This window comes from Vidua macroura, chromosome 2 (assembly GCF_024509145.1).
Source record: "Vidua macroura isolate BioBank_ID:100142 chromosome 2, ASM2450914v1, whole genome shotgun sequence".
NCBI classification, from domain to species: domain Eukaryota; kingdom Metazoa; phylum Chordata; class Aves; order Passeriformes; family Viduidae; genus Vidua; species Vidua macroura.
Window position 1 is genome coordinate 24,834,439 of NC_071572.1, and position 13,051 is coordinate 24,847,489.

The 13,051-nt window shown below is 48.1% G+C and overlaps 1 protein-coding gene across 2 annotated transcripts; it reads left to right on the forward strand.

Annotated features, from left to right (window-relative positions):
- The first annotated feature begins 3 nt into the window (after window positions 1-3).
- ING1 (inhibitor of growth family member 1) lies at window positions 4-6,920 on the forward strand. 2 transcript variants are annotated; one of them, XM_053971289.1, is made up of 3 exons: window positions 4-427; window positions 636-1,335; window positions 5,286-6,920. In XM_053971289.1, exons 2-3 carry the CDS (start codon window positions 1,194-1,196, stop codon window positions 5,987-5,989), a joined length of 846 nt encoding a protein of 281 aa, XP_053827264.1. In that variant the 5' UTR covers window positions 4-427; window positions 636-1,193; the 3' UTR covers window positions 5,990-6,920. The 2 variants fall into 2 exon arrangements, with proteins under 2 accessions (XP_053827264.1, XP_053827266.1); XM_053971291.1 differs by lacking the exons at window positions 4-427; window positions 636-1,335 and adding an exon at window positions 3,419-3,587.
- Window positions 6,921-13,051: the final 6,131 nt, after the last annotated feature.

The following is a 13,051-nucleotide window of genomic DNA, read 5'->3' on the forward strand; positions in this document are numbered from 1 at the left end:
GGCGGCTGTCAGGCGCCGCGGGGTGATGGATGCGGGTGCCCGCTGAGGAGGGAGGGACGGAACGTTCCCCGTTTCCCCTCGGCGTCCGGCGCCGCGCCGGGCACAGCCCTGCCTGCAGCGCGGGGTGGCGTCGCATGGTTCTCGGTGTTCCCCTCTCCTAAGAAAGGCTTCGGAGCCGCTCCATCCCGGGGCGAGGTGGCAGGAGGCGAGACTCCTCCAAAGTCCCGGTACCCTACCGCAAAAGCATTCACTTGCCCCCGCGATCCCCCCAGCCTCCCCGCGGGCCGCTCGCCTCGCAGCCTCCGCACAACTTCACCGGAGCCTCCGCCTTCCCCGGGGCTTCCTTCATCCCACGCCCACGCCGGCCCTGCGCCGCCCGCCCCCTGGCTCGGCCCGCATCCCCGTCGCCTTCCCTCCCTCCCCAAACGTGAGTAAGGGAGGCGGGACGATGGATATGCGGAGGTTCCGGGCGGGGGAAGGGATTGAGTGTGTGCGGTGAGTGTGTGAGAGAGAGAGAGTGTGTGTCTGTGTGTGTGTACACAGCGCTGGGAGAGAGCGCATGCGCCCTGGCTGGCGGGGCCGAATGTTTCCCAAGTGTTTGAAACTGGTATTTGGGTTTTCCACGTTGGATCTAGCGCGGCGTATGGGAGAGAGGAGGCTGCGTTGATATCGCCGGGGAGCGGCGGCGGCGGCGGCGGTGAGGAGGAGAGCGGGGAAGGGGGGAGCGGAGGAGAAGCGGAGCAGAGCGGCGCTGGCGCAGGCAGAGGGGCTGCCGCTGCCTCTGACAGACACTTTGCAGAGCACATTTTGTTTCCAGATTGTTTCGGAGGAGCTGGTTTAAGCCCCCCTCCTTTCTCCTCCTCCTCCTCCCCCCCTCCCCTTCACACACACACACACACACACAAATCCCTCTGATTGTTCTTACCACCTCCTTCGTGAATTACCCACAACGACAGCCATTCAATCAGCTGCTGCTGGCTGTAGGGGACTAGCGGAGGGTGTGTGTGTGTGTCTCTCTCTCCCTCTTTTTCACACAAGACGAGTCAGATGTAGCTTCCCTCGTTTTTTTTGGGGGGAGCTACCGAGAGAGGTGGGCAGGGAGTGAGACCTTCATCGGGGTTACCGTCTTTGAAGGGAGCAGCACTTGCTCTCACACAGAGACGTGTGGGGAAGGATTTTTGTTTCTTTGCCGGATGAAAATGTTGAGTCCTGCAAACGGAGACCAGCTTCACCTAGTGAACTATGTGGAGGATTATCTGGACTCCATCGAGTCTATGCCCTTCGATCTGCAGAGAAATGTCTCCTTGATGAGGGAAATTGACGCCAAATATCAAGGTAAGTGTTTTCTATATATGTGTGTGTCCGTGTGTGTGGTTTGGGGCTCAGGGGGGAAGGGTGTCTTTCCCTTTCTTTTCTTTAGAGCTGAGCCTCGGCTCCGTTTGCCCCTCTGCACCCCACAGGGATGGTAGCTTTATTTTTGGGAGGTAAAAGGAGGAAGAAAGCCGGGAGGAAAGATCCGAGGAGAGAGAGGGACTGATCTGCAGCGTTAGCTCTTGTCATGGGGCGGAACAAAAGGTCTCCGGCTTTTCTTATTAAGCAAGGACTCTGCTTTTCTGTGTAAATTGCTGGCCAAGAAGGCGGGGGCAGGGAAGTGGGGTGTGCGGTGCACAAAGGGGGGCCGTCCCTGGCCGTGGGGCTGAGGTGGAAGGTTTTGGGGGTACGGAAGAAAGTGCTGGGTGGATAGAGGGAGAAGAGATTACAGCACAACATTTAGGAATGTACAGTATTCATTATGGCTGTAGTAGGGGAGAGAGGCAGCTACTGAAGGAGGGAGGGAGGGAGGAGAGGGGGGTTAGGCGAGAGTGGGGGGCAGGGTGTGCTTTCTTCGCTCCCTCCTCGGTGGGTTTCGTTTCACCCGGTGAAACAGCCCCGCTCCGTTGGGCGGGGGGGCCGAGGGGGCAGGACCGGCGTGTGCGGTGTGAGTGGGGGGGGACGACACACACGGTCGCGTTTACGGCTGGGCTGAAGCGCCCCCCTCCCTCCCCGCGCCCGGGGCACGCCGTCCCTGTCCCCACGGGCGGAGGGAAGGAAGGGGAGGCCGGTTTGCGGGACTCGGGGCAGCTTTGTCACTTGGTCGCTAGCGTCCGCTCGGGAAGGGAGGGGGAGGGGGGGGCGCTTTATTCTCTGCCGCAGGTAGCGGTGACAGCCGGGGTGCCGGGAGGGGGGACCCCCTCTCCCTGCCCGCGCCCCCGTGCATGTGGCCTTAGGGGCGGTGGGCTGCGAGCCCTGCCTGCCGTTGCCTCAGCCGCTCCTCGGGCAGCTCACCATAGGAGCCCGTCAGCTCCCGGGGGAATGGTCCGGAGGAAACTTCTTCAGGAGCCCGCGGGAGCTTGTCGGGGGTGGGAAGGGAAGAAAAGGACAGGGCGGGAATCGCGCCCCACAAAACCACGACCAGCGGGCACCTCCGCGCTGTGCTGGGAAGGGGCGTCCGTGCTGTTTTTATAGACGGACCTCGTTAGCATATCGCGGTTCGCCACGCCCGTCGGGGGCGCTGATAGGGCGGGGGCGTCCCCACGGGCTGGCCGTGCCCCGCCTCCCCGCGCGGATTGGCTCCGGGGCCAGGCCGACCCGTCTCGCGGCCCCGCCCCGTCGTGACGTTTCGAGAAGCAACTTTTCCGTGGGGTTAATTTGAATATCTCGGCCGGCCCCGGCCGGCGCGCTCTGATTGGCCGGATTCGCAGCAGGGGGCGGGGCAGCCTTGGCCGTCCGGAGAGTGACTGACGTGTCCCGGGGTGGGGGGGGCGCCGCTGCTCCAGCCGCACCTCGCTCGTGACTGGCCGGAGGGGGCGGGTGCGAGCGAGCTCCCGCCCGCCGTGATTGGCCGCTGCTCCGTGTCAATCACTCGTTTGTTACCCCGGGAGGGGCCGCTCGGCCCCGCTCGGGACGACGGGGGCGGGGCCGCCCCGCCCCCCCCCGCGGCCCCGGGACCGCCGCGCGTTCCGCGGGGACGTCCCGGTTTCCTGCCCGAGAACAATGGCGGCTCCGTCACCTCCGGGGCGGCCCCGGGCGCCGCAGAGGGGCGGGGAGGAGGCCGGGCCCTCGCCCGTGTCCCGCTCGCCGTCGTTCCGCGGTGTCTCAGCCCCCGTGAGGCTGCGGAGCTGCGCTGAGAGTCAAGCTCTGGCGGCATGGCTTCCCTCCGGTTGAGGCGTTTGTGATGCCAGGAGCGTGCGGTCGCTGCCGCTGGCTCTGAGCGCAGCTTTCCGCTCCCGCTGTTGCAGCACGGCGCGGGAGCGCGGTTTCCTGGAATTGCCGTGAGCTGAGGCTGCCGAAGCGGGCAGCTCCAGCCAGCCCCGAGCGAGCAGCGCGCTCCCGGCGCCGGTGCTGAGCACCCTCGGCTTTGCGGCAGCTCCCGCTCCGTGTCTCACATACCAAACACGGCCGTGCCGGGCCGCGCTGGGCGGCGCTCTGCAGGATCCCAGCCTGCAGCCAGGGCTCCTCCCGCACGGCAGCGCCGGGAGCTGCTGCCGGGCGGGAATGGCAGCGTGCAGTGCTAGAACCGAAGTTTTGCCAACGCCGAACTTCAGTCGGTAATTGTTTTGTATTGTTGAGACAGATTCAGATGGGTTAAACTGATGACATCAGTCAAGTGCCAAAGCTTAACGCATAAAACTTCTGCAATTCAGCCACTGAAAATCAGTAACTCTGCTTTTTCAGCCTTCCTGAATGAATCTGCTAGAATCTGCTGTATGTTTGAAGGATCTTTTGGTGGCATCTTGGGTTTGGATTTCTTTTTGGTAGTTTTTTATTGTTTTGTTTCGGGCTTTTTTTTTTTTTTTTTTTTTTTTTTTTTTGTAGGCTAAAAAAAACCACCACCAGTTCCTTAAAATGGTTAATAACATACGGAATACTGATTTGGTCAGATAGGTTATATTGCAGAACAGCTGACAGGTCGTGCTTAACCAATGTGTGAAGCACAAGCTGCAGCTCTAAAATCTGAAGTAAAGCTTGCATAATATTTCCATATCTTCACTGGATATCATGTATGTTTAAAAACTCTGCCGAGGAAAGCCAAAACCTAAACCACAGGGTGACTCTTGGTTTGCATGTGTGTCATATTCTCCCATGAATAAATAAATAACAGATAATTTTTTTTTTAAGTTTTGGTAATGCCATTGGCATGTATGAGAGATCCTGGTTTCTGTTAGATTAATTGAGGTCAGATTTTATATATATATTTAATATATTTTGCTTCTCTAAGACAGACTGTTGTAACCTGTGACAAAGGGAAAATTCAGAGAAGAAAGGAGATGCAGGAAAAACATTCAGTGTGGTTTTGAGGACTTAATACGGAGTGCTGAGTGTTCCATATGCTGTAGTTGATTTGTATATCATAATGAAACTCAAAAACATCTTCTTAAAAATAGGTTTCTAGAGCCATTCTTGAAACTTTAGATACTTTGTGCATTGTTTTTTATAAACAGAACAATCCTTGAGGTGCAATTCAGGATGTAACATATTTTAAAGCAGAAGCTCTAGCTGCTCCCCATTGTTGCCTATCATCTTTAATGTTATCTTTCAACTCTACCTCCTGCTCTGCAGGAAATATTTAATGAAGATAATATTTTTGTGTTTTAAAGAATAGCTACATCTATTTTACAGAAAGTATAGGTGGGAAATAATCTAAACATCCTGGATATTGTAATCCTAATTCTGCAATCCAGGGATTTAAATGGCTTCATATTTGCAGCAGAAATAGCTCAACAGTATTGGATGAAATAGCTTTGGGTCCAGACCATGTATTCGGTGCTTCTGCATCTCCTGTCAAATAACCCAGCAATGTGCTTCTACACTGGTTTGTGCTTTCTTTCTGTCCCACTCTGTCATTCACTGAAAATGTTAATGTTGTTATACAGAAAATGTCCATTCATTTCCCCTCTAATTTTGCAGTTAACTTGGAACTTTTGATGGTATGTGTATTGGTTTAGTCAGTTCTTTCTAATTACTGAAAAGTTTAAAGGAAAGTATTACCAACATACATAAAAATGTATTTAGTCACTTTTTTCTTCTAAATCAGCATTTGTATTCCATTCCTGTGGGACCGCCTAGAACAAAAGTAGTCCAGTGGAGTCATGAGCTGCTTGTCAGATACAAGCTTCAGGGCATCTGTCTTTGTTCGGTGCCGCACGTTACAAGAAGTTGTTGCTGTACGGAAGAAAAAAATGGGAGGTTTTGTTTTGCCATTCTCCCTGTCAAAAATATTTATAGTTTTTATTTCTTCTTTGCAGAGATTCTGAAGGACCTGGATGATTACTATGAAAAATTTAAACGGGAGACAGATGCTGTGCAGAAGAGAAGAATGTTGCACTGCATACAGAGAGCCTTGATTCGAAGTCAGGAACTGGGGGATGAGAAGATCCAAATCGTCAGTCAGATGGTGGAGCTCGTTGAGAACAGAACAAGGCAAGTGGACAGCCACGTGGAACTGTTTGAGACCTGTCAAGAGACTAATGACACCACTGGAAACAGCGGGAAAGCCAGCCAGGATAAGTCGAAGAATGAGGCAATCGCACAGGCTGAAAAGCCCAACAACAAGAGATCGAGGAGGCAACGGAATAATGAGAATCGAGAAAATGCCTCAAATAATCATGATCATGATGACATCACCTCAGGAACACCAAAGGAGAAGAAAGCAAAAACATCCAAGAAGAAGAAACGATCCAAGGCTAAAGCAGAGCGGGAAGCTTCTCCCCCTGACCTTCCTATTGACCCTAATGAGCCAACATACTGCTTGTGCAACCAAGTCTCCTATGGAGAAATGATAGGATGTGATAATGATGAGTGCCCCATTGAATGGTTTCACTTCTCTTGTGTGGGACTCAACCATAAACCAAAGGGCAAATGGTATTGCCCCAAATGTAGAGGAGAAAACGAGAAAACTATGGACAAAGCATTGGAGAAATCTAAAAAAGAAAGGGCATACAACAGGTAGTTTGTGGACTTTTCATAGTGAAGGGTAAAACCCACCAAACCAGTGTATTTATTGTCAGTGTCACCTTTGTTGAGGTGAAAGATTGTAAAATGTATATTTTTAAAGGAGGTTTAAAACTGAACCATTCCTGTTACAGGGACGGCAATAAGAAATTTTGGGTTTCATTTGGTAAGCTGTAACAAACATGTGGTCTGTGGACCAATGTAGTCCAAAAGTAAAATTATAAGAATATTCGGGTGTTTCTTAAAAGATAAATTAATAATTTTCTTTATTTCTTTATTTCTTTTATATTTTTTTTTTTTTTTTTTTTTTTAGTGCTGGTAGCACTCTACCCATTAAAATTTTGACAAATATCTCTGAAATGTAATTTTGTTTTCTTTAATGAAAAATGTTATTTACCTTTTGAGCAAAATTGATAAATACTTTAACTACCTGGCTGTATCTGAATAAAGCTGCAATACATTGCAAATGTAACTTTTGGTGATAAGCAAGAACAAACAAAAGGAGGGTAAAATTTGGTTCCTGCTACAAAGTGTCAGTATAACAGTTCAATAGCAAATGTTTAAATAGGCTTAGAGGATTATTTTTTAAAACAAAAAGTTAATGGTTAAATTTTAAACAACAAATATTTTATATGCTGGCCAGGTACCACAAAGGCCGTTTTTAAATGATTGAATATGTTTTGTATTTAACCAGGAAGTGGTTTAGTAATGAGACATAACATAAATGAAGCTTTATACTGTCACAGATAGTGGTGTAGCAATCCTTAATTTGTTTAAGTTGTATAAATGTACATTTTAAGTGGAGTTGCACTTACTGTATTATACTTGGAAATGCAGCCAAATGCCATTGTGTAACCAATGTGCATTTCCTGCTGTATGTATGAAAATTGTACAGATGTGATATTGAGAAATAAATGAAATGACTTTGACAGTTTGCTTCTTTAGCAATCTTGTTTAATGATCATTCATATAGCTCAAAAAACCAAGAAATTCGTGTTTGACCTCAGCAGCTCCAGCAAGCTGCTGCTGGGAAGCCTGAAACTGTTGTAGTGGTAACCAAATTACAGTTCTGATGAAGAATCTTCATAGAACGTATGGCCAGCAAGGTCGTGGGAGAGCCAAAATAGCATTCAACTTTCCATCCAAATCTTCTCATTTTGTGCTTGCAGTCACTCCCAGACCCAGACATGTATCTGAAAATCAATAGTACAGAGCTGGTCTTGTTCAGTTTTTTAATGCTTTTTTCACTGTGGATATAAATGACTCCGTGTTTGTTATTGGGATCTTTTGCATTTCGGCATTTTCGAAGTATTACTGCATCTGTTCCAGGGCAGGCCTTTTTATTCTTCATGGTCACCCCATACAAAAACATACTTGCTATGACCCAGCTACTGTGCCAGGCATCCAGTGCTCTGTCCCTTGGGTGGATAGTGAAGCTTGGTCAGGCTGTTTCCTTCACCATCGTGGCTGGAGGGGCCGACATTCTGGGTGAGCAGATTTCATCTCCCTGTCACCCTGCGGGCCTTCATCCAGGCGAGAAGGGAACGGGATCAGCAGTAGGAAGGCCATGGAAATGAAGGCTGTGAAATCCAGTGGATCAGGCAAAGACTCACATAAAAAGATGGGAGCCTGGGGTTGTTTGGTTTTTTTGAACATTCTGTGTATAATGGTGGTGTTTTGTTTCCTGAACAGTGAAACCATACCACTGAAATGACCCTTGTATTCCAGAAGATCTTTCTGTAGGAAGTAAGGTTTTGGATCTAGCCAAACACAAGACAGCTGAAGGGGTTCAGTGTTTTCTAAAAATGTACCGATGGGCCCCAAAATGCACTGCATCGCTTTGCATGGATATTCCCTGCCAGACAAACATGTTCACAGTGACAAGTAGTCCTGTTTTACTTCTAAATAGGTGCACTAAGTGTGTGCATCTGCCATGTTTCCAGTCCCTTTAGACTGTCAGGTTACACTGAGGCACCTGTGCCCAGGGCAAGTGCCTGCTCCAAATCAGTCTCCTGCTCCCAGGAGTTGGTTTAGGGTTGGTGTCTAATTTTTCTACTCTCTTCCATTTCCTTCTCCTTTCATCTTTTCTCTAAAGCCTTCTGGTTTTCCGTTCTCCCTACACACTTACTGGTCTTTCCTGCTCCTCTCTCCCTCCAGCTGCTGTTGTGGTTGGTGCTGATGTTTTTGGATTTTTCTGCCTCAGCTGTTCTGTCGTTCTCCCACCAGCCTATGCTGAGAACGTCAATACTTAGCAGCAGGACTGTAGTAGCAAAACCCCAGTGAAATTTTATATAGGAACTAGTGCAGACAAGGTTTCAAACCAAGCCTTTTCACAAAATATCTGCATTGATTCTGAGGAATATTTTGAATGTGAAAAGCCAGAAGGAAACAACAAAAATGCCAAAGAGGATGGTAAGAATGTTCAGCTATAAATGGATCAGAAGAGCCATATTTATACTGCCCTTAAATATTTCCCGCTACTGAAGGCTGGCTGTGGTCTCCCATTTTTCAGTCTTTTGCTGAAGACAGCTGCTGATCTGTGAAGTAGCTTGGGGTTAGGTCCCTTTCCACATTTTTTCCCAGGCTTGTGTTATTATCTTCCCAACTCACCCTGTTGCAGGCTGCAGCACTGTTCTGCTCCTTGGCCCTGAGAGCTGAGTGGACTGGCACGGGACAGCCTGAAGGTCTGGTTTCAGTCGATGGGCACGATTAGTTGAATGCAAGGGACTCTGCAGTGCACTAAGCTCTTTGTTGATGGAAGTGGAGCCATCTTGTGTTATACTGACACACTGCCAAGTGCTGCTGACTGTGCAAACTTTGTCCTGGCTTTGGTACTTCATCTAAAATGCTGTCTTAGTTATTCACAGTGAATTTAATGGCCACAAGAAACTTCTATCTTTTGAGCCAATTTTTGTTATTTTTGCGTGACAGATCAGCTATTTTGCAAGCTTTCTTATTTTGCCCAGCAGAGTGATTTGGGGAGATCATCTGCCTGGTTTGAGAAAACATGTGACTCTCTCGGTGACCCTTTCCCACTGAGGCTGCCAACAAAAGGTTTGAGAGTAAGAGGGAGGCTCTTCTAGGAGCTGAGCTAAGGCTTCATCTCCTTTTCCCACGGGTTAGTAAACAGCTCTCAGGTGTTATAGCATCAATGCAAAGTATAAAAATCATTAGGTGTTTGCTGAGGAGAAAGTCATAGCAGCAGGAGTCACAAACTTCTTAAACTTCTCATTGCAATCATTCAGGCAGCTGTAATTGCTGCTCTTCTGTGTGGTAGGGGTAGCAGGTATGTTTGTATTGTGTTGCTGAACCCTTGAGCTGATGATAAAGTCCTTCCAAGCTACCAAAAAGTGGCAGTTCAATGCTCAAGTCAAGGGAGCTGACAGCAGGCCTTGCCCCGGAGTCGTCCCTGACCTCGGCAGCAGACTTGTTGTGCAGTGGGCCAGCTGGCAGTGCAGAACTGGTGCTGGAGGCACGAGCTGGGAAGTAAAAGGCATCAGTCACGGAGCCCTTTGGGTGCTATGTCAGCTCCAATTGCAAAATGTTCCCAGCCAGCTGGGGAGAGAGCGAGAGAACCACTGCAAGCCAGAACCAGCAGAGCAGAGCATCAGTTCCAACAATTACACCATCTGAAAGCATCCCAATCAAGCAGAACTACTGTCTCCATTGAGCAGCTGCAACCTTGACCATGTGTATCATTAGGTTTAAATAGGTTTCTAACTAATTAAGCACAGTTGCTGATAACCTGTATCCTAATTTCTTGGAGTGTGCAGAATATATGCAATTGAATTGGACTGCTCCACTGTTTTAATTTTCATAGGGTATTTTTAGTTAATCTTTTAAATTGCAATAACACTGAAAGAGATAAAAACACTGTAAACAGTTGCAAAGAATATAATTTTAAAATTCCGTAAGAGAAATGCTTCAAAACAATGCATCTTTGTAGTGAATGCTGTTGTTTTAGATTTATCATCATTCTCATAGCCTATATGCTATATGTACATAAATTCCCTCACCCTTGTGCATGAATTGTCAAAAGAGCTAGTAATTTCTGAGTATGAAAAGTAGTGTGAGCAAAAGTAGTGTATCAAAAGAGTAATGTGAGTACTGTAATGTCAAAAAATAATCAAGGTAATAATGATCCATGCAGTTTCCTACTTTCCCAGCTGTTATTGAAGTCCCAAATATAACAAGTAGGAGGAATGATACAGTGAGGAAGAGCAGCAGAGCAAATGCAGTATGTATAGAATGTGCTGTAAACAGTATTTCTCCCGAGTTTAAGATTACATTTCCAAGATTACTTTTCCCAGTAAGCATTTATTTTTGTTGGTAGTTAAAAAAATCAAAGCAATCTCTGTCCTGTCTCACAGCAGAAAAGCTGCATCCACAGAAAAGTGGCCAGGACAGTTGTGAGGAGGGCTGGTGGCATTCCCCAGTTGCAGCCAGGATGCCCAGATTAATTTATTCGTTTGGTTCACTTTAGAAACAGATTGTCAGTGGTGGAAGGAAAAGGAAGGTGGGTGATACCAAACTTTTAAAAATGGGTACCTGTATTTAACTTTCCAACTCTTGCTTGAGAATTGTGGGTTTACTTTGTGGCTTAAGATCCCACATTGGGTCTGGGTGAGATGGAGCTCAGCCCTCACAGCGCTGTGCTTTGCACTGGGAGCTAGAGAGGAGCTGATAGCACTCCAGAGTTTTGGCTGCTGCTGAGCAGCACTGGCACAGCCTCTGCACTGGCTCTCCAACATTCTGCCCCCATATCAGTAGGCTGGGAGTGGGCAAGGTCTTGGGAGGGGACGCAACTAGGCCAGCTGACCCAAACTGACCAAAGGGATATTCCATTCCATATGACGTCTGCTCAGATATAAAAGCTAGGAAAAGGAGGAAGGAAGTGGGGAACATTTGTTATTTGCAACATTTGCCTTCAGAGCAACTGCTACGTTTCTTGAAATCCTGCTTCCCAGGAAGTGGCCGGACATCACTTGCTGATGGGAAGTAGAGAATAAAATCTTTGGGTTTTTTCCTTTGCTTGTGCATGCGCAATATTTCGCTTTTGCTTTGCTGACCTGCCTTATCTCAACCTACGAGTTGTTTTCTGTCTTATTTTTCTCTCCCCAGCTGAGAAGGGGGGCGTGATAGAGTGGCTTGGTGGGCACCTGGCATCCAGCCCGAGTTGACCCACCACACATATTGCATGCTATAGTAGTGTTAGTTATCCGGCAGCAAGCTCCTGTGCGGATCGCACTTTGCCAACTGCACTGCTTATCTCTTTATTTTGCTGAGTTTGGGAACATGTTAATACAAACAATGGCTCTGTGCTTTTCCCTGGCATTGATGGCCTTGCTGTGCTGGGGGAGCTATCTTGTGGAGACAACGAGGGAATACATCTCTCTCTTCCTACCCAGAATTTGTGTGGATTCTTTTATTATGCAGGCTCCCGCAGTCTTTGTTCATCCTTACATCATCGGTTTAATCAGTACTGTAAGCGTATCATGGGGTTTGTGGAATCTGATGTCATGGTGGTGTATGAGAAAACAAATTTTGAGTGAGGTGATATCAAAATGCTCCCTGAAGAAGTCAGTTCCTGGGTGGCAGGGTGTGTGGAAGGATTTGGGCAGGTTCCTAGGGCGGTTATCACCTCCCATTGCCTGGGAGTTTACACATGAGCAGATAATCAACCCTGGCAAACTGACCCATCATCTGATAGAGGGGTGCCTTGCTCAGCCCAATGACAGCCAGCAGCTTATTGCCCTGTGCTGGGGCCTGGCCTGTGCCTACCGAGCCACAGTTCAGTACTCTCAGAGGACTGTGACTGAGGCAGGGACCCAAACTGTGTTTGAGGACATGATGGTTGAGATAGGAACCCAGACCACAACTACTGTAACTGTCGCTGTAATGGAAAAGAAAAGGTGGACAGGGAGAGCTACAAGTCCTTATTGTCAATTAGAAAGGGAGGAAGAAGAAGAAGAAAAAAAAGAAGAGGAAGAAGAAAAAGAAAATGAAGAAAAAGAAGAAAAAGAAAAGGAAGAAAAAGAAGAAAAAGAAGAAAAGGAAGAAAAAGAAGAAAAGGAAGAAGAAAAAAAAGAACAAAAAGAAAATGAAGAAAAAGAAGAATCACCAGGAAAGGAAGGGTCTGATCAAGAAACCAGTCCTTCAACAAATAAATCAAAGAAAGGAGTGAAAGAATTCGAACAGAAAACAGAAATTACCCAGTCTCTGACATCATCAGAACTTCAAGACCTGCAGAAAGATTACAGCCGCCAGCCAGGTGAGCGGATTTCTGCCTGGCTGCTTCGATGCTGGGATTGTGGGGCTGATGGTCACCTACTGGAAGGTAGGGAAGCCCAACAGCTGGGATCCCTTGCTAGAGATCGGGGAATTGAAAGAGGAATTGGAAAAGAGTTGGCAATTTGCAGTCTCTGGAGACGACTCCTCTCAAGTGTAAAAGCAAAATATCCCTTTAAGGAAGATCTTGTGAACTCCCCAGGAAAGTGGACCACTGCAGATGAAGGTATCCAGTACCTGAGAGAATTAGCAGTGCTGGAAGTCATCTACAGTGATCTAAAAAATGATAACATCTCCAAAGATCCAGAGGATGTCCCTTGCACAATGGCCATGTGGAGGAAGGTAATTCAAAGTGCCCCTGCATCATATTCTAACAGTTTGGCAGCAATGTATTACCCAGAAATGGAGACACCAACTGTAGAGAGAGCATCTTTTTGGTTCCAAAACTTAGAAGAAACTCTTTGTACCTCCTCATCCCTACAGGCCAGCACCTCAGCTGCCAAGGGTAGTCCAAGAAATCAGTCTTCTGCCCTGATCAGAGGGAAAGAGAACTCCAGACACATGACACGTGGTGCACTGTGGTTCTTTCTGTGTGATCAGGGGGAAGACATGAGGAAGTGGGATAATGAACCCACCTTTAAGCTGGAAGCCCGTGCCCGTGAACTGAGAGAGAAGAGAGCTGAGAAAGAAGAGAGCTGTGAGAGAAGAGAGAAAGGGCCATCCAACAAAGCTGTCCGTGTGGTTTCTGCAGACACAAGACAGCAATCAGCAA

What these genes read in the sequence shown, in the direction of transcription:
- ING1 (XM_053971289.1), top strand. Translation starts at nt 1,194, where the DNA reads ATGAAAATGTTGAGTCCTGCAAACGGAGACCAGCTTCACCTAGTGAAC. An exon ending in AATTGACGCCAAATATCAAG is followed by an intron (nt 1,336 to 5,285) that starts GTAAGTGTTTTC and finishes TCTTCTTTGCAG; the next exon opens with AGATTCTGAAGGACCTGGAT.